This window comes from Haemorhous mexicanus, chromosome 8, assembly GCF_027477595.1.
Source record: "Haemorhous mexicanus isolate bHaeMex1 chromosome 8, bHaeMex1.pri, whole genome shotgun sequence".
NCBI lineage: Eukaryota > Metazoa > Chordata > Aves > Passeriformes > Fringillidae > Haemorhous > Haemorhous mexicanus.
In genome coordinates this window covers 26,232,868-26,255,636 of record NC_082348.1, presented here as the reverse complement: position 1 = coordinate 26,255,636, position 22,769 = coordinate 26,232,868, and the positions used below count along the sequence as shown (strand labels likewise).

At 39.2% G+C, this 22,769-nt stretch overlaps 1 protein-coding gene across 1 annotated transcript in view; it reads left to right on the top strand.

Annotated features, from left to right (window-relative positions):
• BMPR2 (bone morphogenetic protein receptor type 2) overlaps nucleotides 1–22,769 on the top strand; it is a 105,352-nt gene that overhangs the window by 41,768 nt on the left and 40,815 nt on the right. Inside the window, exons 2-3 of the mRNA XM_059853303.1 lie at nucleotides 10,240–10,413; nucleotides 11,683–11,862. Coding sequence (XP_059709286.1) covers nucleotides 10,240–10,413; nucleotides 11,683–11,862 — 354 coding nt within the window. The remainder of the gene's footprint in view (nucleotides 1–10,239; nucleotides 10,414–11,682; nucleotides 11,863–22,769) is intronic.

Genomic DNA, 22,769 nt, shown 5'->3' with positions numbered 1-22,769 from the left:
TTGTGCTGGTCTTTCATGTTGACTGTGCTCTTGACTCAAGATAACAATGGTTTGTGGGGTATTCCATGGCATACTAAGAATGTCTTGAAGATAAAGACTTGAGATGTTTTTGAACTTAAACATATATTCAGTGAGGAATTTTGGAAAGGTGAGAAGCTTCAAACCCTGGTGAAGCATGTCTGGGTAGAAGCTAGTTTCTGCCTTTTGCTGCTCTTGTCATTTTCTTCAGGGTTTAAGATTTCAAAGCCAAAGAGACCATGCTTCTGTCTGAGGGCAAAATATGATTGTGATTCTGGAACTTAATTTCCTTGTAGCTTCGGGTCCAAGAATGTTTGCCAGTTTTTGAATGTTTCAGCACATTCACAGTAGCATATTCACAGCGTCCTGAAAATGTTTATAGGAAAAATTTTTATAATATGCTGTAAGGCACAGGCTGTATGGATTCTATCTTTCCCCAGATTTAAGGTACTGAAAAGTTCTCCAGAAAGTGTTTCAGTAATATCTGCAGTAGAAATGGCAGCCCAGCCAGGTAGAAAAGTGAGTGCATTACATGTGTTGGGGGATTACCAAGCAGTAGATCTTTTTTTAGAGGGAATGTAAAGCAGACTCTGAAATAAGCAATTTTGCTGTGGGAAGTCTGAGTTTGGGGGATAAATATCACATCATTAGTTTGCTTTTCTGTTGCTTTTGCTGCAGAGTTTCCTGTGTTATTCCATGCAAATACCTTACTTTGACAGCCCAGATAAACAAAAGCCAGACGCTCATACCCAGAAAAAATCCTGAACTCCAGTCTAGGGCAAAGATAAAGAATTCAGGCTTTTTCAGTTCCATGAATAGACACTGGCCACTGGAAAAGATTATGTGTGACTAAGGCTGTGGTGATTTCTATTCTGACATAATTGCTAAACAGTAACATGAACTTACTTTTTTTTTTTTTTTGAATGGAGACAGAGTCATTTAGGAAGTTAAAAATATATAAAAAAATAATTGGAAAAATGCTAGACTTGTTCAAATCCTGTAACTTAGTCACTCTTTGAGATTAAATGTAGACTGGGATTTTTCAGGGAGACCTTGAGAAGTTGGATGTCTAAAATCCTGTCGAGTCAGTGAAGGCCAGCTACTCCCTTTCCTGTGCTTTTCCAGAAATCTGGGTTTAAATGAACCCTGTGCAGGTTGGACTAATTCTTGAATGAAGTGGAAGGTATACTTAAAGCTGGTTTGCAAAATACATCTTGTTGAATTATTTTTTGCTGTACATTGTGAGTCTGTGAGTAGATTCTCTCTGAGGTGATTCAGCCTTGTGTAAAGACTTGAATTCCTGTTTGCTCGTGGAGTAAAATAAGCAAAAATCGTTTCATCTAGAGACAAGACAGTGCAAACTAGTCAGTGTGATTTGCAGCCCCAAGGATGCTTTTTGCCATGTGAATCCTCACAGAAAATCATAAATTTCAACTTTATTAATTTCATGGAAGCTCTAAGATTTTTTGAAACCAGCATTTGGAGTTGAGGGTAATTTTTTTATGCTTTGTCCTCCACTAATGTGTTTAGATTAGTAGATTAGATTCTCCTTTAAGTGAGTGTTAAACATATTCTATGATTTGACACTTTTATGCTATTTAATGGTTTAATCATGTTTTATGCTAATTTGCTTCTCCTTTGGAGTATTTGAGCTTAACAGCTTTTTCAGAAGACTTTTTGAATGTGCTTGGACCCTTGCATTTCCATATAGAACACACTGACTGGATTTTGCTTTAATACAAAATGAAAAGTTCTTGGAAATTACTCTAAATTGACGTCTGATGACAGAGATGAGTATTTTAAAGCTTAATGAAGTGAATGCTAAAATGCCATGACATTTTACTGTTTTTATAACACCGAGAAACCTGCTGCAGTCTCTTGCTCTAAAGCCTTCAGCTATTTCTGAAGTGCCAAGTTGTGTGATAAAATGTCATCAGTCCTGTGTAATCACTGCACTAAGATACTGTTACAGTTTATTTAACATGCCAGAGGGGTTTTTCAGAGTTAGCAGGTGATATATTTGGGAATTTCATATTGGTCAGATTGATAACCTTTCCCTACTACCTTTTTCTAACGTGCCTTTTGTTTTAATTCCGTCTTGTTAAAAATTAGTGGGACTTTAGCAGAGGGGGGAAAAGGATGGAAGGAGGAAACCTGCTGAACTAGACAGACTTACACACTTGGGACATTTGTTTTTATTGTATACTGGCTGAACACAGCTATACAACAGTGTTAAGGAAAATGCTGAGTCACTGGGAGAGGCAGATTCTTTTTCTTGTTTAATTATATACGTGGTGGAGGAGATATTGTAAGGTGGAGGAAGCTCTGATTAGTGGCCCCTGTAGTCAAAGGTCAACTTGTTATGGCTGTAGTGGAGACTTCAGGACACTTGGGTTTAATTCTGCAGTTTGTCCTTCTCTGACCCTGGCTGAGTCAATATCCTCCTTACAGATTCAGCTCGAATCTCTTCCCATATCAGCTGAAAAATGCTCATCCTCTTCATGTAAAGCAGTATTAACTGTTCAAATTCACTTGACATTCTTGAATTTTGCCCCAAAACACAGGTGTTTCTGGCTTTCTTGCCACCGTGTCTTGTTCTCTTACTAGACAGATAAGACTTTGCATCTGTGGTAATGTCTGGTTCTCATGAAGTCTGCACAGCAAGGTGGTCTGGTGGTCCTCAGAAACGTTTAGAAAGTTGTAGAAATAAGGCAGTGACATGGTTTATTGGCAGTAAACTCAGGTATTTTTTCATAAAATCTGGCAGCGTTTGGGATCTACATAATTCGTCAGCTGCTAGCAATAAATCTCTGCCATCCTGGTTCTTTGCTGCCTGGCTTCTCTTGCATAAGCTGGGTTCTTCTAAGGCAACACTCCTTTTGAGAGTGAATTGGGTAAAAGGAGAGCAAGGCCTTCAGTACAGAATTTGAGTTGACAATTTACTTTTTGGCCTCTCCATTCAAGGCTATTTACATTAATTCCAGTTAGTGAGATTGCTGCTATGGTGGATGCATCTGGTCAGAGGTATACAATACCAATGTAAGGCTCCAAGGGGGGCATGTGTTGGTAGCCAGGAGCCAGTGAGGTTGTGCCAGGAGGGGCAGCTGGTCCCAGAGGAAGCCATGGACTATGTACCAAAGTGGTCTGAGACAGCAGTGCCTGAGTGGAAAGCAAAATGTGAACCTTTTGCACAGCATGACCCAATGCAGTTGCCACATGATCTGGCTCTGTTGCACTTATTTAGTGCTAGCAGAGCACTGGTTCTTCAGAATGAAGCTGAAACACCAAGATAGCCAAGGACTGTTAAAGAAAACTCGACAGGAAAAGGCTCCACTGGTGTCTCCATTGCTGCTGGTAGCCTTGATCAGCCCACAACACTGTGTTAGAAAGTGAGCAAGGAAGGGAAACAGATTTCAAATATACTTGCTTCCTTGCAGGCTAGAGTGAGAAAGAAAGACCATGTATATCCATGTACAGAAAAAAGACACTTGAATTTTCTAGTCTGTTTCAAGGGCAAGGAACCTTGTAGTAAACATAAGTTATTTTGTCATCTGCATGTGCAGTCAATCACTTTGAAATGGGTATCAGTACAAGCATTCATTTTAGTTTTGGCACTAGTTCTCAGTCAAAGCCTGGCTCTGTGTAATTGCCAGCATTTGAAACTGTGATGTTAGTCAGCAAAAGCAGACAAAACCAAAATAATTTTCATCAACGAAGGCTAAGGACATGCAGTGTACATGGAACAGATTATTCCAGATTTTAACACCAAGTATAAACTGTAAAGGGTTTCTTGTCAAAATATATTTTACAGTATATCTTGAGGTACATATTATGTCCTGTAAAATAGTTAATGATTATGGTGATTTTTATTTCCCTCCTTTTCTTAGGAGGAGAGGAAAATATGTAAATTTACCACAGATGTAAATTTCTGAAGCATTTTTCTTTACTTTCCTGCCTCCTTCCTAGAAGTTCTGCTGTATTCTCATGTGCAAATTTCCATTATTTCATCTTCATGTCTTTAAAATATCAGTCCAGTGGTTGTGTAAAGCAATAGGCTGTGCAGCCTGCCTGACCAAACATTCCCAGGCTTTGTGTTGCACTGTGCTGCTCCTGACCTCCTGCTCAGAAACTCTCCAGGCCATTTCAGGTTGGTTTAGACCTTCATGTCCTCATGCCTAATCCTTAGGCAGGCGATTTATTTGTTTTTCTAACTAGTCAGTGCAGAGCCCTGCAGTTCAGTTGGTCAAACATGCTACAAAACAGAATACTGGAAGTATAAATATGTGGAAGATTACCAGTAGTTTAACTTTTTTTCCTCCCGCTCTAAGTTGGTATTGAGGGTGGTCTGTCTGGAGAAGCATGACTTCCTTCAAAAGACATCTGCTTATCATATATTTTAATGTAAGTGGATACACATTTAGAAATATTTGTAATAGAGCCTCTGAGGAGAAAAGGATAAAAAAAGCAACAAAGTATTTGCTAAGTGATGTTTTCTTCAAGATTCTATTTCTCTGTACATCACACGAGAATTCAGCTATCAGTATTTGAAAAGATTACTCAAAGGAGCTTCCTGGTGTGTACCTTCCTTTGAGTAGCATGTCTTCATGATGCAAACTGTCTCATAACCCTGTCTCGAGGGCAATGATGTTTCCCCCCATTGTGTAAATAAGAGAGTTCCACAGAAAGCTGACAGAGCCAGAATAAAACAGGTTTTGTGTCTATGGCTGTTCTGATGAAAATCTCACTAATTGAAAGGACAAGTTACAGAAAAAACCTCGATCTTTGAAAACAAATCTGTTGCAGCCTACTGAGATTTCCAGCTGAATGTGTGGTGGCCTGTATTTAAAGAAATTCCATTACAGGCAAACATGCTCAGAGACCTTTTTGGTTTTTTGCCTTTTTTTTTAAGTCATCACCTTTATGGACTTAAAGGCAGTTGGTGTCATTACCAACAAGGTACCCCTGTGTGTGGTCTGTGATGCCAGCAGGTCTGTTCCTGTAGATTGCGTGCAGGTTTGTCTTTAGGCTGTTCTCATTCTTTTATTTGTCACTGTTGAGTCACAAAATGTTTTGCCTGGCATTAATCATAAAGTGGCAAGTGTGTTATTTATCTTTAATTCCAATGATTAGACCATGGAGTAGCATTCAAGTAACATTTGAGTCCTTTTTTTTGTTCCTTTCCCCCTTGCTTTGCACTTGATGTGAATTCTGTGTGCTGCATTGAATAGATGCAAGGTCAGGAAGCTCCAGTTAAGTACTAATGGAAGCGACTTCCGATGCTATTAATGAAAATATGACTCATGTTCTAAGGATTTGCAGTTGGATTGCTGTAACTTTTGGCGTTTCTCTTTCATTGTTTTCAGTAGTTGTTTCCCTAGAACATGCAGTGATGGTGAAAGAATTACTATATTAAAAACAGCAGCGATGTATTCATTTGTTTAAACTCCTCCTGGTATGGATGAACGGTGTGTTAGTCGCATACAGCATTTCTGTCAGAGTAGATGCACTGGGAATTTTCTTCTGATCTTTGCTGTTCAGAAATGTCTTTAGTGGGGGAAAAAGGCAAATACTCAGATAGTAAACATCTCAGGGTGTTCTTGTAGTGAGCAGACAGAATTCACTTATCAGTGTGAATCAGTTCTCTGTTTCTGAGCAGCTGGAAATAACATCATTATTACAGGGAGAAAATACTGAAAAAAATCTATATAGCCTTTTTTCCTTGATAACATTCAGATTTTTTTTTTGTTGCTGACAGAAGAACTGACTAATTCTAAGATGGTAAATTGCATAAAAACCTGAGCTGTGTGCCAGAAGGAAATTCCTGAAGCCCTGGTCCTCTTCTTTGGGGCTGTATAGTGGTATGGGGGTGAACTCTACACCTCCAGACCACTGAGACAGTGAGCGTGAGCCACTGGATGGACTTGGGAAACAATGGGCAATTCCCAGTTCCTTTGTGATTCCAGGAAAGTAATTTATTGTAGTGTGTTTACCCATTCTTGGAAAATGACAGTAAGTTTTCACAGTCTGATTCAAGTGAAGTCTGTCACAAGTGCGTGTGGTGATCAGACTCACCAGTAGTGGCAGCCAAGCAGGAAAGCTGAGAACATTTAGTGTTTCTTAAGATGACTGCTTGGAGCACCCATATTCAATCCGAATGCCACTTATGTTTGTTTCTGAAACTGTGGAGAAAAGTGTATTTTTGTATACATAGAGATGTAAAATGGGCTGGAGAGCCACAGAACTCCTTTTGAAGTTTGGGTTTTTTTCTGGTTCATGATAGGGAGTTGAAGAACTTGCCATGCTCTTGTTGGCTTTTTCCTTGGGAGAACTTGTGGGAATGGTGCTTCCCTTCGTGACTTTGTTAGAAATCTCTGCAGGATGAGAGAACAGAAGCTTGAGTTCATTTTATTGTTTCTATTTAAGTATTTTGACATAGTTTGTCTGGTATGCAAATACAAGAGGAATGGAAAATTGACATTTCATTATAAATCCTTCATAATTTCTTGTTCAAGTTTTACTTTTTGTCCTCTTCAGTGTCATCCTATGTGTTGCTTCTACAGTTTCTCCAGTAGCAAATTTTTCAGTGGTGTATGACATGTAGGCATTCAGTTGCCATTTATTTATTTCAAAATCTCTCATGAAATTTCATTAAAGGGTTAATTAGAAAAGATCTGAATGTGTAATGAGTTCAATGTGATGAACAGAGTTTGCTATGAAATTACCTTATAAAGGTAAATTTGGGGTTTTAAAGGATGGCTTCAGCCATGCAGCAGGTGTCCTATGAAACCTATGCTGCCACTTTGGTGCTAGGTCTTGGTTGTGTTTGTGTGCTGGGACATTTCATGTCTGGGCAGATACACTGCATTGCTTGAGCTGTAATTGGCTTCTGCATTTTGCTGACTTGAGGATACCCTGCTGGTGCAGGGTCTGTGAAATCTGCAAGGAGAAAGGGCACTGTACAGTGAACTGCTCATGGCTCCCTAGTATCTGGGGAGCACACATGTCTGCAGGGACTTTGCCCTTCATGTTTCTGACAGGTAGCAAATGAACTGGATGTATCAAAAAAAGTGGTTCAGCAGCCTCAGTCTTCATAAGCCAAGTTATTTATTTTAATTGCTCTTGTTGTTTAATGAAGATCTTAACATTAACGTATTTCCTCGGGTCTGTTTGGATCTATTTGAACTGAAGACAAGCAAGAGAATCCAGTAGTTCTAGTCTTACCCTTCCATCTTGCCTGCCTTGGAGACAAAAAAGAGCAAGTAGCCCAGATGAGAAGTAATTTTTGTGTCTTGTTTGCTGCACATTGGAGACATGCAAGAATTGCAGAATTGTTGAGGTTGAGAGGAACCTCTGAAGGTCGTCTGGTCCAACTCCTTGCTGAGGCAGGGTCACCTAGAGCCAGCTGCCTGGGACCATATCTAGACAGTTTTCAACTATGTCCAGGCATGGAGAAGCAGCTTGGGAACTGTTTCCAGCTAAGTTGCTACAGAGTGTGTTAGTGGCTGCCCTGAAGCACTGCAGGTGCACAGCTCCCAAGGGACAGGGAGATGTGTTTCAGCTCTGCATGCACACTGCATACCTGCTGCCTTCCTTGATGACTGAAAACTGACAAACAACGTCATCCCTGTGGAACATGTGGAAATCCAAATGAGCAATGGTAGTTCACCTTGAAGAGTAAGATTTCTGTTGAAATAGGTCAGCTTTTATAAAGAGGCAGTCTAGCACTTTTGTGTGGTTTTTGTAGTGGTACTTTGTAGTACTTACTTCCTTTGGGCAAGGTTTAAGGCATACAAGCATACTCACCTAGGCTAGAGGCTGCTTTCAAGACCTGACCTAGAAGTATTCCAGTACTAAAAGGTTTTGAATCTGACTAGGTTCCACTTCCTGGAGGAAAAAAATCCCAGAGCAGGAATGTACTGAAATCACGAGCAGTAACTGAAGCAGCTCATCTATTCTGTTGTTCTCCAAGATGATTTCTGTACATCTGAATGCCCTACCCAATTTTCTTCGGCATTACAACTTCAACAATGAACACATAGAGGCCATAGAGAAAAATAAAGTAGCTTTTGTTCCATGTCCCCTGCTCTCCAGATGTTCCATGCCATCAGGGAAGGGGCAGGGGTCAGCAGAGTATTGCAGTGGGTACTGCTCCCACAGGGGCCGTGCTTCTCTGAGTTATAATCGAAGCAGGAATGTGCAGTGATCAGCATGAAAACTCTAGTTGTTGGATGAGTAACCTTTATTTTTTTTGCTGGAAAAGTTTCCCACTGAGATCATCTGACATTAAATTGTGTCAAGTTCACTTGTATTTTTATTACTTTGCAAGAAAATTGATAGACACTCAGGTTGCTAGCTCTGTGTTGTGTTTTCTCATGCTTTCCCCATGCTCCCCTCTGCAGATATTCTTATAGGCCAATGCAGTCTTTTTAAATCAGAAAAGCCTTTGGTAGTTACTTTTATTTTCTGTAGTACATGTGTGGTTGGACAGCATCTAGCATGACTCTTAACAACTTCTCTTGTTGTGAGTATCTTCTCATGTTCTTACCTCTCAATCTTGATCCTAGGAGTTTTATAGAACGATTAGGCAACATGAAAAGTAAGCAATTAAAGCTGTCTCAGTCAGTGGTGCACAGACATGATACATGTCATTATTTTTTGTCTGAGTCCAAGGCAAACTCAAAAGGTTTTGGTTTGTTTTGGTCTTTTTTCTTCTTCTATTAGTTCATGGGTTCAAAGATTTTTTTTTTTTTAACATATTGAGGTATTATTAAAGTGGACTTTCCTGGAATTACTTTTCTTTTTAAATAAGGAAACCAGATTTGTGTGGCTGTTTCATAAATTCTGTTCTTTTAAATCAATTTTTCACAAAGGCAAGTTATGAAAGGGCTTATCTTGCAGCAATTTGAGCATTTTGTAAACAACCAGATCTTGGATGGCCTTAGCCCCACTCAGCTCTCAGATGCAAGAGGTTTTAAAACCTTTTTACTGTCCCTCAGAGCAGATGTGTCCTATTTCACAAGGCGGTATACTTTTGTCCCATTGTGTCTTGAAAATTATAATTGTGATAGTTTTTTCTTCTTTGACTTTTCAAAAAGTGAGTCAGAAGCAGTTTCCTTACAGCAGTGGGGTGCTGTCCTTTCATACGTTGTCTCTTGGCCAGTCCCATGTCATGGAGCAGAGAATGCAGGACAGATGCTTCACGCCTGGCATACTCAGCTGTTCTGAGAATAAAGCTGCAGCGTGCAACTGGCAAGTTCTGCTGCAGGCAGCATGTGCTGGCTGTTCATGTGTGACCTTTTTGTACTCAGTAACTTGACCAACTCTGCTCAGAGAGATTTTTTAAAAAATTGGATATGAAATTTAGGTGACTGACTTTCTGACCAGGGTTCAGAGAGGTGGGTGAGCAGCATGGACTGCCAGCCAGGTTCTTAGAGTGATTGAATTACACTGCCTTAAGAAGTTGATCTCTCCTCAGCTGAGAGTTTTGCCCCCACTGAGCTGACATGCAGCTCAACTGATCACACGTGCTCTACCAGACCAGTAGAAAAATCAGCTAAGTTGTGCTCTTTTAATTACTGCTGCCACACCATAAACTGGGAAACACTGACAGAATGCTGGCCTGAATAGTGCAGCAATCCATAGCTGTCTCAGCATAAAAGAATTACAAATCTTGACTGCTAATGACTAGTAATAGCCTTAAAAGTGAGACACATGTATCCAAGTCTCTTGGTTTTTCTTACCCAATCACCCCAGCTGGTGACACAGTGAAGCAGTGTTCTTGCAGTCAGTCTGCCTTGCTGAAACATGGCTTCTTTGGGGCCAGTGCTGAAGAATGATCAAAGAAATAAACCATCTGTGAGAAGATATTTTATACAGTACCTTTAATAATTTACAATTACATATGCTGTAATTTTACTTGAGGTTCAAAAATCTCTTTTACTCAAAAGACCAATCTGCTTCATCTTGCATCTTTTTGCTGCCAGTGCTTTGGGAGTTAAAGAACTCGATGAAGTCTAGTTGTTGAAAAATGTACTACAGATTCTTACTGTGAGTGGATGTTTGCTGAGCTGTGCTTCTGAATAGCATCTAAGTGCCTTGCAGTTACTCATCTAGCTTTTTTTGAATGTATCTTTTCAGAAGACCTTAATAATCTCTTTAATAAAGTTAATATTTTATGCATGGAATCACTGACAAAAATTATTTTTCTTTCTTTGGCTGAAGCTACCCAGAGTGAGGAGCGGCTGTGTGCCTTTAAAGACCCGTATCAGCAGGACCATGGCATCAGTGAGAGCCGAATCTCCCAGGAGAATGGCACAATTTTGTGCATGAAAGGTAGTACCTGCTATGGACTTTGGGAAAAAACAAGAGAAGGAGACATCCATCTTGTAAAACAAGGTATGTAGCAGTTCGGTTTCAGTGCAGTAGTTTTGTTACTTATTTCCCTTCTTTGTGATCTAGCCAGCTCATACAAAGCTGCACAGCTGCAGAACTAGACTTCTTGCACATTGTTGAAATGCAGCATTTTAAACTCCCATTTAACTATTTTAAATGTGAACAGAAAGTTTGTTTGAAGTTAATGACTTCTAAAAGAGACCAAAGACATCAGTGTACAGTTGAAAGAAGAAGCATTCAAATTTCTTGCTACATAGGATGTCAGAGGAAGATGGCTTTCTTGAATTTCAGTATATGTATTGATGTAATGATACCTTTAACAGTGTCTTATTAAGTAAAAAGTATATTCATATTGATTGGATGTTTGTTTACAAAGAAAATTGCAGCTATAGTTCAGATATCAGCACTGTAATTCAGTGCTGTTCTGTGGGGAGAATGAAGGTAGGAGGTGTGGAGGGCCTTGCAGTTTCTGGAGATACATTTTGATTGTGATTCTCAGGGAATCTGCTCTTTGTTACTTGAATGCAAGTTAATGTAGTGTAATTCTGAATGAAAATGCAGCTGGTATTTACAGATAGCCTGTGGAGTTGTAGTCCATGATTCCTGTTTGATCTGGCAATCTGCTGAAGGGAGCAGCTTGGCTCCTCACCTCTGCCCCACTGCTGCCCCTTTCCCTTCCAGGTATTTGTGAATAAATGACATTTAACTGCTGTTGACCATGCTTGGGAATGAAAAGTTGCTGCAGGGACAAAGAACCTGGTATGAACCAGGCAATGAGTTGTGGTCCTATAGAAAAGTCCAGTGATGCTGACAATGAGGAAAGGCAGAATTTTGAAAATTATGCAAGAAGCACCAAGCTGTAGATGCAGTCTTGTGGCCTAAGGAAGGGATTAGGTCACAATTCATTTAGTCTGTGGACCAGAAAATGATGATATGGTCTGTGGTATCAGAGAGATGAGGAATAGCATATTTCTGCTTAGAAGGCTCAGAAAAGCAGGTTTTATCATAGTAAGGCAACAGCTGGACATTGACCTTCATCCCTGCACACATTTTCTCCTTGGCTATGGGGAGCTCTAAAAGAAATTCTTCAGGTTTTGGTTTAAAAGATGGCAGTGAAGTCAGACAAGCAAATTATGATAACTGTTTTTACCCCTCTCTGTAATGTTTAATCAGGTCTTGTATGGATTTCTGTAGGTGTGCTTATCCAGTCAGTAGAATTAATTTTATGCTTACTTGAAAAAAAAAAAAAAAGTCATTTGCTTCTTTTTGCAGGTTGCTGGTCTCATATAGGAGACCCCCAGGAGTGTCACTTTGAAGAGTGCATAGTTACAACCACCCCTTCCTTGATTCAGAATGGAACATATCGCTTCTGCTGCTGTAGTACAGACCTGTGTAATGTCAACTTCACAGAAAACTTCCCACCTCCTGACCCTACTGATACAACACCTTACAGTAAGTCAGATGGTTGTGTTTGTCTTGTCATGGTATAAAGATTTTAGGGAAAGAACCTTCTTTTTGTGCTACTGTTAAATGTGAAACCTGTGACCTTTCTGTGTCACAGAGGTGGCAAACAGAGCAGAGCTTTCCCCTAGGAAGTTTGTCACACTCATATTCCACATTGCTCCACAAAGAAATGCTTACAAGAGGATTGTTTGTATTGGCAACTGCTGAATACAGATAATATTTTTCAAAATGGTCTCTGATCTTGTGTGTTTTGCTATTTGGATGCTCAACCTCATAAGCCTGTGGAGGTATTCAGAAGATTGATGACTTCTGTTGAGAGGAGGCCAGTGGTTTCATTAACACTGTGGTACCTTTGGAAAGTTTGGCATGTCTGTTCAGTCATGAATCACAGGTAGTTTTGAGTGATGGAACTGGTCTTGTATCAGAAGTTCTCTCCAACAGTCTCTGAAATCTGGCTTCTTTCTTTTGCATTTCTCTGGTAAGGGCTAACTTTGACTTAATGTTCAAAGAATACTAGTTTGAGCAATGTAATTTTCTTTTCAGCTATTTATTATCAAATCATACAGATCCAAATCAAGGGATCAGACCACTTAACCTGGTATGACAGAAGCACCATCATAATTAGCAGGTACACTGTTGTGCTGTGTTCCAAAAGTTAAGAACCTGTAAAGAAGCTGAGTTAGTGGCCTAATCCAAACATTTGGATGGCCTTTTCTAAATGAGAATTGTGAAAGGGAACTTGAATAAAGTTAGGTATGTAAATGGAGGCACAACTGTTCTGTATGTCAAGAGTTCTCTATCAGTGGAAAGTATTTTGTGAGATGAAGGTGTATAATTGGATAGCATTTACAGCTGTAGAATGCAAAAAGAATAGTTTGTGTTTAGGAATGATAGTATTTGAATAAACTTCAGTGTGAAGATGCTGATATTTATCACTGGTGCTTTCAAAAATGGCTGTAGGGTCTGGTATTTGTAAGGAAGTTGGATCAAAATGAGGGTTTGGTTTGGCATGCTAAAAAGCAGTGGTCTTCAACTTGCAAAATGTGTAGAGTATGAATGGGTAAAGAAGTTTGTAAAACATTTGGTTGACAGTGCTGTTTGTAGAACCAGTAAACAGTCACCATTGGAATCAGTTTCACTGTACAGTGCAGAAGAGACTCTGCTTGACTTTGGTAAGAGTCAGATTGGGCTCCCCAAATGTATCTGGAGTTAGTATTGTGCAGGGAAATCAGACAGGAGGAAAAACAGCTGTAAAGGTAATTCCTTGTCCCTTTCTGTCCCCCCAAAAACAGGAAGACCAGGTTCTTACCAAATGACTCGTGCTTGTTCTTCTCAAAGGATAAATTAATTCAGCTGTTGAGTGATAAGATCTTCAAATAATTTTAAATGGAATTTTTGATACTGAAAGATCTATCTTGACTTGCAAAGGGGTGGAGGGGATGGGGTGATTAAATCTGTAACACAGTCCTTAATTCACCCAGCTGTAATTGAGTGCTGCAGCATACATTTCTACTGACTCAAACTGCTTTGTGTTATTGTGTCACCTTCCATTTTCATAATAGGCAAATTTGGCTTTAGGCATAAGCACAAGCAAAGGAGCTTGCTTCAGAGCCCAGTTGTCTGTCTGCTTTGACTGGGTTAAGAGCTGGAGATGGGCCATTCCAGCAGCAAGGATGGCCTCATTTGCCACTCTGGTGTTTTATCTGTGAAGCTCTACCATTGCTGCATCTGACAGAGATGGGGCTGCTCCTGGCTGTTCATATCCAGCACTCTGGTAGCACTGTGGAAGTACAGGATACTTGAGAGAGCTGCAGGGGTGAAAAAGCAGGGAGGCTGCAGCACACAGACCCCTGCACTGTTTCTGACCCACATTCCAGGTGGTGGAGTGTTCATGGTCTCTCAGCTCCTTCCAGAACCCATTTTTGTGCTATAAGATGATATTTTGGCATGTTAAGTGCAGAATTCTTACTTTGGCAAGGTTGAGTCTTTATAGAATTGTTGGGAAGCTTTGTATTAGCTACTGGATACCTTTCTTGGGCACTCATCCAGCCTTTCTGCTGTAGTTGACAGAATGCTGTAAGGACATTAGCAAGGTTAGCTGCACAGGCTGTGGCAATCTGTGTTTCCATACCTTTTAGATTGTTAAATTGAACAGGTCACAGTCACATGGGAAATCTTCTGCAGAAGGTTATTTCACTGTTGCATGTGAACTGTAAGAGCATTGTTTCTCATCTGTATTTTTGATAAATAAAGTTCTTGAATGGCCCAAAGTAAGGTGTGAGACCTCCTAGAACTGAACTTATGATCCTGGAAATGTTGAAGTGAAGGTGACTGGTGTCCAGTTATGTGAAGCCTGAATTAATACAATTATTAATTTAGCCAACAGTTAACTAAGTATTTGTAAATGGTTTTTTTTCTCATTTCCAGTAAAATCATACAGATCCTGCAATGACAAGCAGAAATTCAGCTGTAGTTTAAAAACTAATGGAACCCAGAGACCTTGCTGATGACCCTAATCAATTTAAAGCTGAATTTTTAAGGAAAATTGCAGTTGTTCTTTTAAAGATGTTTCCTTGCAGCTTCATGAAGGAACTGTGGAAACAGCAGAATACTGTTAGGCCCTTGAGCTAAATCCACCCAGAAAAAGAATGGAATAAAACAATTACTTTATACAATCTTTTGGTTGCCATTTTTTTATGATACTGAGCAGTGGTGTGTTGAAAGATTCAGCTAGACCATAAATGATTCAAGAAGACAAAATTAACTTAAGATATGTGTTAGATATATCAAATTATCTTTGTTGTAACATATAGCAATTAGAAAAATTAAGTGTAACATTTAAGATAATGTCAATGTTGTTTTTAGGATGTCAAAACTTTATCTCACAACTGTATCTGTGTAGAACAGAACAGCTTGTTGGGTTTTTTTAATTTATGTTTGATTAGGATATAAATACATGTAATCCAACCTGTCCTGTAACAAAATTTTTATAAACATCAAGTATAAGATTGAGGACAAACAGGTTCTTGAAGCCTGAAATTTAATCCTTACTGCTTCCTAATGTGCAGCTGGTAATTTAAAGCAATCATGCATCTGAGTAGTCATAATATTCATCTCTTCTATCTCAGAGATAATCCAGGCGGATTTGAGTAGCTGTTGGTTGCTAATCCCTCCAGCTAGAATTTTGCAAATTCTATAGGATGGGTGATAGTGTAGAAGCCACAGTCTGGAGGTATTCAGAAGGCAGAGATGAAGATAGCTGTTTCCTGATGCCAGGAGAAGTGGTGGTTGGAGCATGGTGTCTGCTTCCCATTTCAAGATTTGCCTGTGGAGTTTGGAGCTGCTCAAATGCAGACATTCAGAAACCACTCATCCTCTACCTTTAACTTGCACTTTTGCAAGACAAGGGAAAAATCTGCTTTCTTCTTCAGTGATAAATCTCTCATGGATAGATTCACTGTTCTTCCATCTTATATTTTCAGCCAGAATACTCATATTCCCCTTAACCCTATCTAAAAGGGGTCAACTGTGGCTTCCTGGGTCAATGTTTTGAGATGTGTTTACTTCATTGGCCTTGTCAAATATTTAGTTTGACATGCTAAATATCTGCCTGTTATGACTACACAATGCTTCCTAAATTCTGAGACTGTTTTGAAGACAAATTTATTAGTTCCTCAATCATTCATAATAGCCAGTTAAATAGAAATTAGGTAGCTAAAGACTTAAATGATCTCTCTTGTTGGTCATAGATCTATTGCTGTAATGAAACATTCACATTAAAATAACATCAAGATGAAAGAGCAATTTTTAATTATTTTTTCCCTCAAGGCTGCTTCCTGGTGCTGCAAATAAATTAATGTAGCAGCAACTGAGTGTTAAGAATGTATTTTTCTATGACAGGTGATGTATTTGTGTGATAGGTGGAAAAAATCCCTGGCAGCAACAGTTGAGCAGTTACTGGTCCATGTGGTTGAATATTATATAGGGCTTTCATCTCATAACAGCAAATGGTGGCTGCAATTTTTAGAGGATTTAGGAAACCTCTGTTAAATAAGAGCACTGAGTTGTGGATAGAAAGAGACCACCTCACACAGTCAAGGATGTTATTCTGCACTCTGAAATACTGATAACAGGCTTATCTTTCCAGTGTAACATTCTTGCCTCTCTTTGCCAGCCTTCTTGCTCTGTGTATGAAATAGGTGGTAAAGGTCTGTCTTGAAGTGCTCATGGAATTGTGTGAAAACTTAGACAAAAGCTACCATTAAAAAAAAAAAGGTAATTGCAGATGTATGTGGCTGGGACAGGTTAATGATGGTAGTAATGAGACAGTTTTCATTTAACTGTTGTTTTGAGAGGCAGCAGTTAGACTCATGTAGCTGTGGGCACGTGGCCCAAGCTAACTCCCACTGAAGCTGAATTAGATCATGTCAGGCTAATTTTGGAAAGTTCTAACCCTGCTCACTCTCAGTTGTCTTGAACTGCTTTTTCTGGAGAGCAGCATCTGATGTTAATTTATAATTGAAGTGCATTTGCTTCAGCGGGGTTGCAGCCCCTGAGCAGCTAAGTTTGTAGCTGATGTTTAAGCTGGTTGTTAATTTCTGATCTGCCTAATCTAAATAACCACTCTGGAAATAAACTTTTTCCTTCATGTGCATTATTCTTTTTGTTTTCAGGTGATTTAGATGTAAAGAGGAAATGACAAACCTTTGCAAGGTGGCAGATCTCAGGTTCTAAAAGATGAAGTGATCTACACAAGGATTAAAACTTGTACCCCTGAAATGATTGGGAGTCAGTGGGCACCTCTTCCTTCAGTGAGGAGGCATTCCATGTCATTAGTGCACCTTCACTGTGTTATGAGGCAGGGGAGGAAATAGTAAGACACTAATTAAGAGCCTAAATATCTCCTAAAACCAGAAATTTACTTGGAGACAGCTAAGCATTTGATGCAGGAGGATGGTACTGTGCCTCTGAGGAAGTTGCTTTAGGGTGCTGTAGCAAATGAAGTTGCTGGGCTGCTGAAGGAGATACAGGTGAATGTGCATGGAGATTGCTTAGGATGTGTCTCTCTAAAGAGATTGGATGTGGAGCAGCTGATGGAGGGGGGAAATGAAATGCAGGGCTTTTTTAAACAATTTCTTAATATACTGACTTCATTATGAAATACTTGGATTTTTAGCCAGCTGTTAACAATTGTGTATTTGCCTGAACCTTCAGTTGCCTTTCTAAAATTCAGTGCTTAGTGTGGGGCAATTTTTGCTGTTTATTTGGTTACAGGAAATTAATTAACAGTGGAGGGGGCTGTGACACTGGGTACACATTGCTACAAATGCTTAGTGATAAGATTTCAGAGCCATGGGCTAATTAAGGCTGTGTCTTGTCTCATTGCAACTGAAGGAAAAGTGAGGGTGTTGTGGGTTAGGGTAGGGGAGAAAGAGTAGAAGTGACAGTTTTTGCAGGAGGCACAGTATTAAAGCAATTGCTATAGAAGGTTATTTAGAAATTCAAGTGAAAGCCTTAACTTCTGTAGAACCAGTGCAATGTGTTGCAAATCTCTCAAGATAACTGGTAATGCTCGTTGAGTAACTTCAGTTTCCCATTAAAACTGAATCTATCAAAAGCAGAATCTCTTAAAGGTTGTTGGTAGCAGCACTTAACTGTTCTGACTTCTAAGACATCATAGTCTCCTGAGATTAAATTTGAATCTTTACTGAATTTAAAAGTAAAGCTTTGATGTGAAATTGGAGTCTTGCATATGAAATGTTAGCTATGAAGGCAAAACATACATAATCAGAAAACTGTATGTGTAAATTTTTTCTCTTGCAGAAACATTTAATCAGGAAGTTGAAATTGAAGTGTTTTACTTGCACTGACATTGAAACGTTTTGGAAATGTTTTTAAATTTCTGCTATGCACCAAACCCACAAAATGCTGAAAACCATGTTAAAAGAGCAAACATGTTTGTTTGAAAAAGCAGAAACATTTCAAATATTATTTTTACAAAAGCACCAATAACCCAAAACCCAAACACTTTTTTTTTTCCCTTTTATGAGTATGTTCCTTACTGCTTTGTCAGCCTCCCGTTGGAGCACACTTGGTGGGAAAGGGAACTGCAGGAATTAGTAGTGTGTTATGACCTGGAGGGCCAAGAGCAAGGATCTTCAGCAAAGTTCTCTTAAAAATATGCTGGAATCTAAAAAGGGCTTTTTTGGGGTGCAAGGTGGGATTTTTTCTGTATCTTGACATTGCAATATAGTGTGTTTGTGAAGTGCTAGAGCTGTATTTGTGCTTTGTTTCAGAGGGCTAAACATGTTTTTCTTGAGTCCTTAGAGATTTCAATTCTTCCAGTACATGTGAGCATAACTTCTAGATCACTCATTTGATACAATTGTCTGATTTGCATCTTTGTCACCCTTGAAGTGGCCTGCTTGTTTCTAGTACTCCACAGCAAATATTTTATTCATATTTAAGATCTAAAATTAAGAAAGGAAACACAAATTTTTTGTAATGTAATCACTGGTTTTGCCATCTTCAGTAATAGTGAAAATGTGCATTTTAAGTTAACCAGTATCTGTAAATAAGTAATTCACAGTCTTGTATCATGTCCAGTTCCTGAGGCACTAATTTGCATCTCAGCTGGAAGTTACTTGCTTATGTTTTATGCACTTCTAAGAGTTTAAAGATCTGCAAATATCTTTGGGTAATACAAACATAGTAAAGATACTGTTTCCATTTACTGGGAATGCTGTGTACTGTCAGACTTTTATGTTGTTGTATGATACATTCAGTGTCATCATTAGCTGATACCTTTTGTGACAGAGTGCATTGGGGCTTTATTGTGAATGCCTTACAGACACAAGGTAAAAGTAGATAAGGCTCCTAGGAATGATACTCTTTCAGAATGCACTAGAGGAAAGCTGGACTGTAAATAATAAAGGTAGGAGATAAGGAATTGTTTCACCTCATCTCAAGGCAAAGTGGAGAATAGACAAGGGTGCTATACTTTTTATGTCTTTATTCACATGCTGCAACACGAGTGTAATACATGTATGCAATATCTTCATTATTCTAAACAAACCCTGCACTGCTGCTTAACACAAATAATTTGAGAAATAGGTAGGAGCTCTCTGGAAGGCAGATTGATGTATCAGTGCACTTTTGGGTGACATAGATCAACAGGCTTTCCAATGCTGATAGGCTTCAGTAACTATTCCTCAAATATTTTAAAGCTGGGTGCTGTAAGTTTTAATATTTCAGTGGGAGTTAAGACTACACCTCTGTGGAAGCATTTCTCCTTTAAAACTTGTGAATTTTGTTTAGGTAACTCTGCTCAACAAAGCATACTCACTGAATTAGCCAAGATGGTGTACATTGAAGTCATTGCCAAACAAAATGGAAACACTGTTTATGTTTTGTGGATGTTCTGCTTGTCCGTGTCCCTGTGCTTTTTCAAATGTTTATTTTCACGTTGGCTGTGTTGATCTCCTGCTTTCCCTGTCTTGTCATGCTAAAGGCTCCTTGCACTGAGCTGGAATGGCAGAAATGGCTGTGCACAGGCTGCTCTGTGGCTCCAGCTCCTGACAGAGGGCATTAGCTTCAAAGTCCTGCACTTGTGTCTCCCTGGGCAGCCTGGAGCTGCTGGGCTTTCTGTGAACACTGCTTCTCATAACCCCCTTTGTCCTGCCCTGTTACCCACAGAGCATTGCTCAGGATTTTGAGCATGGCTCTGCTCTGGTTTTCTTGAACAATTTTGCAATGAATGGAGTTAAGATTACAAGGCACAAGAGCTCTGTGAAGTTTGATTATAAAGCACTGCTAGGTGTTGCCAGCTACTACTAATAAATTCCTACCCTCTGCCCAGCACAGTAATAGTCTTTGTCCTCAGACTACTGGCATAGTAAGAGGCAGACTTGGGACTGGAGCTGTTAAGTGCAAAACAGAAGATCACTTATAAATATTGGGTCATTTGGTGTTCAGTGCTATTAGGCTCATCTGTGTAGAACAGTGTTTAGATCATGGAAAACTTTTCATGTCTTTTTCTTGCTCCTTAATTAGACATTTTCAGTAAGCCTCACTTGTTTCTGCACTATGTACTAGTTTGCTGACAAAAATCTGATTCTCTGACATGGTTTTGAAATGGATACAATTTATAAAGAAAGCTTTAGGTTCTTGGCATTTGATTTACTCTTAAAATAATCTCTTAGCCCAGCTGCTTTTCAGTCTTACCTGAGTTGCAGCTATAGCTCAGCACAATGCCTCAGAGGAGACTGAAAGTCCAGACAGACACTTAAAATATGTTGGCCCTTCAAAGTTGGTCATTTATCATGTTTCCTTATTGAGCCATTTTTGATGTTTTTTTTCTTTATCTGAAAAATAATGGGGTCCAGAAAATCCAGTACATTACTTAACATTGATTTCTGGCTCCTTTCCTTATACAGCATTCATTGTATCTTCAGAGAGAATGCTAATAACCTTTCAATCTGGCACAATCCTAGGAGCTCTAGGTAAATAAAGCATTCTGTTTTTAACAGTGTGATGTAGTTTCTAAGGACACTTGAGTTACTTTTAGACAGCAAACCTGGAGTTCTGTAGCTTAGCTGCCAGGTGGCTCCTGTAGAGCAGAGGCTGGTGCAGAGCAGGCTGTGGGTGGAGATGGCAGCATTGCCCCCAAACCAGGGAGCAGAGGCTGCAGGCAGCCCTGTGCTGGGTTGGATCTGGCTTGCTGCAGCCAGAGCCTGAACTTGAGACTCTGCTGTCTTTGTATATATGCACTAAGAAACTCTTCTTTGTGGATTTGATTTCTTTCACAACTGTGCTGGTGGACCATCTTCTGTTGGGAGTATAAAAAGGGTTGGGAGCTATACTTGATAGAAGCTATGGGTTGTCTCTTTCCCTTCATCCTTTCATCATATCAGACAAAATCTTTGCATGTGGATGGATATTGGGGATCAGTGTTTTAAATTAGTTTTCCTTACAAGGAAAGGCTTGCATCCTTCTTATTAGAAGAGTGAATGGCAAATCAGCCAAGTGCCTCAAGTGTTTGGACTGTGGACGTGTGACTAACTCTGGAATTCTGAATGTGAAATTTCCTAACTGGGCATCTAGCTCCTGACATATGTCATCCTGGCTATAGATATCTCCATTATTCCTAAAGAACTGAAATGTCAGGGCTGTTTTGAAGTTGCCTGAGGTGTTGTGTTGCTTTTCTGGCTAACAGAACACACGTGCTTGGAAAACAGAGTTCCTAGAGCATGCAGGGGAGCCAGCAGAGTGCAGGAAGCACTGCATCCGTGTGCTCCTGATCACCTTACCCCTGATTGTACACCAATGGCAGGCTGTTTCAAAGCTGGGATTTCTAAGGTGGAATAACTCCTATTGGTGCTGTCCAAGTGGAAGATGATGGCAGTGTATTCACTAAAATCTTGGTGAGAGTCCTGTGGATGTAATTGTACTTAAACAGGCATTCAAGTTGATACCAAAGTCTGTTTACATTTGTGTTGGCTGTATAATGAAGAAAGCTTACTGTGACTAATAGGTCAGACTAGGGTGTGGTGAGTTCCTGAAAAAGTTCTGGGGAGACCTAAATGAAGTTATAAAGAATAGAGTTCCTCAATCCATAACTACTTTTGTATACCAATACTGAGTATTTCTTTGTGTCTTTTTATTTTATCATGGTATTTTGTGGTGTTACTTTTCTTAGTCATGCTGCAGTTTTGTTTTCTTTCTCTGATAGGTTTGGGAATGTTCCTTCCTTCCTTATGTATTGAATTAGCTGTTGCTGATGTATACCATTCACTATTATTATTTTTGCTGGTTTGTATTTAATAAATAAATGACTGGTGAGGTGTTGCTGTGGACATTAATACATAAGCATTAGTGTTGTGTCTGTTTTTGTCTGTGACACAGACCTTATTTCCCTTGTTGCAATTCTTATTAGGATTGAATTTTGTGGTAGGAGATCTGATTTTTCACATCAGTTGTTAGAGGTTTGCAGGGTTTTTTTTGTTTGTTTTTTAGCTTCCATGTTTTCAATATCAGAATAGGTATTGATCTTTTGAAAAACCAAATATCAGATTTATTTAGACGGTCCATACATTGCTTTCTCAGAAGTCCTGGTTTGTTTATTAGTGTTTTATTTTTGGGATACTAAGATGTCTTGTTCTGTAACACATTTCTTAATTTGAAAGAAATCAATATATTAATTAGCCTTAAAATATAACATCTTGAGTTTCACCCTATTTCAGTTTGTGTACTGTACTTCCATGCAGAATCAATTAATGGAAAAACATTTGCTGTATAGATATGCCTGAAGGGGAAAGTTAGGAATTCAGTCTTTAAGGGCAAGGACTGTTCTGAAAGAGGGAAGTGTGAAGATTTTCCATTACCTTTGCTTTTTTTTTTTTTTAAATTGTGCTTTAGCTTTTTTCTCGTGTTTTGAAGCAGAAAGATTTGTAATTTTCTGAGATGTGAGGAAGGACTTCTTTTTCTAAGACATTAATATCAAGCTGCAGTGAGATAGGAGTTTGTGATCCAGTTCTTTTAAATTCCTTTGTGATTCCAGTGAGGTGGACTCAAATGTTTAATCACTACAGTTTTATGCATTTTTTTTGAAAGGTTGAGCCTACAAAATACTGCATATATGTTTCTTGGCATTATTATTTCCTAAAAGCTTCTGGAGTACCTGTGAATGATATTATACAGCTTTTGACTTTGGCCTGGATTTTTGCCTTCCCTCGGCCTGGTGGCATGAGGCTCATGTAGGATCTGCTTGCAGGTCTGTAAGTATTTTCTGAGACCAGCAAAAAATTCCTTGTTTCAGGCATTGGTATTGACTTAAAGCTATATATAATTGGAGCAAGGGTGTAAGGTATCCTTGCATCCTGTGTGAAAACACTTCT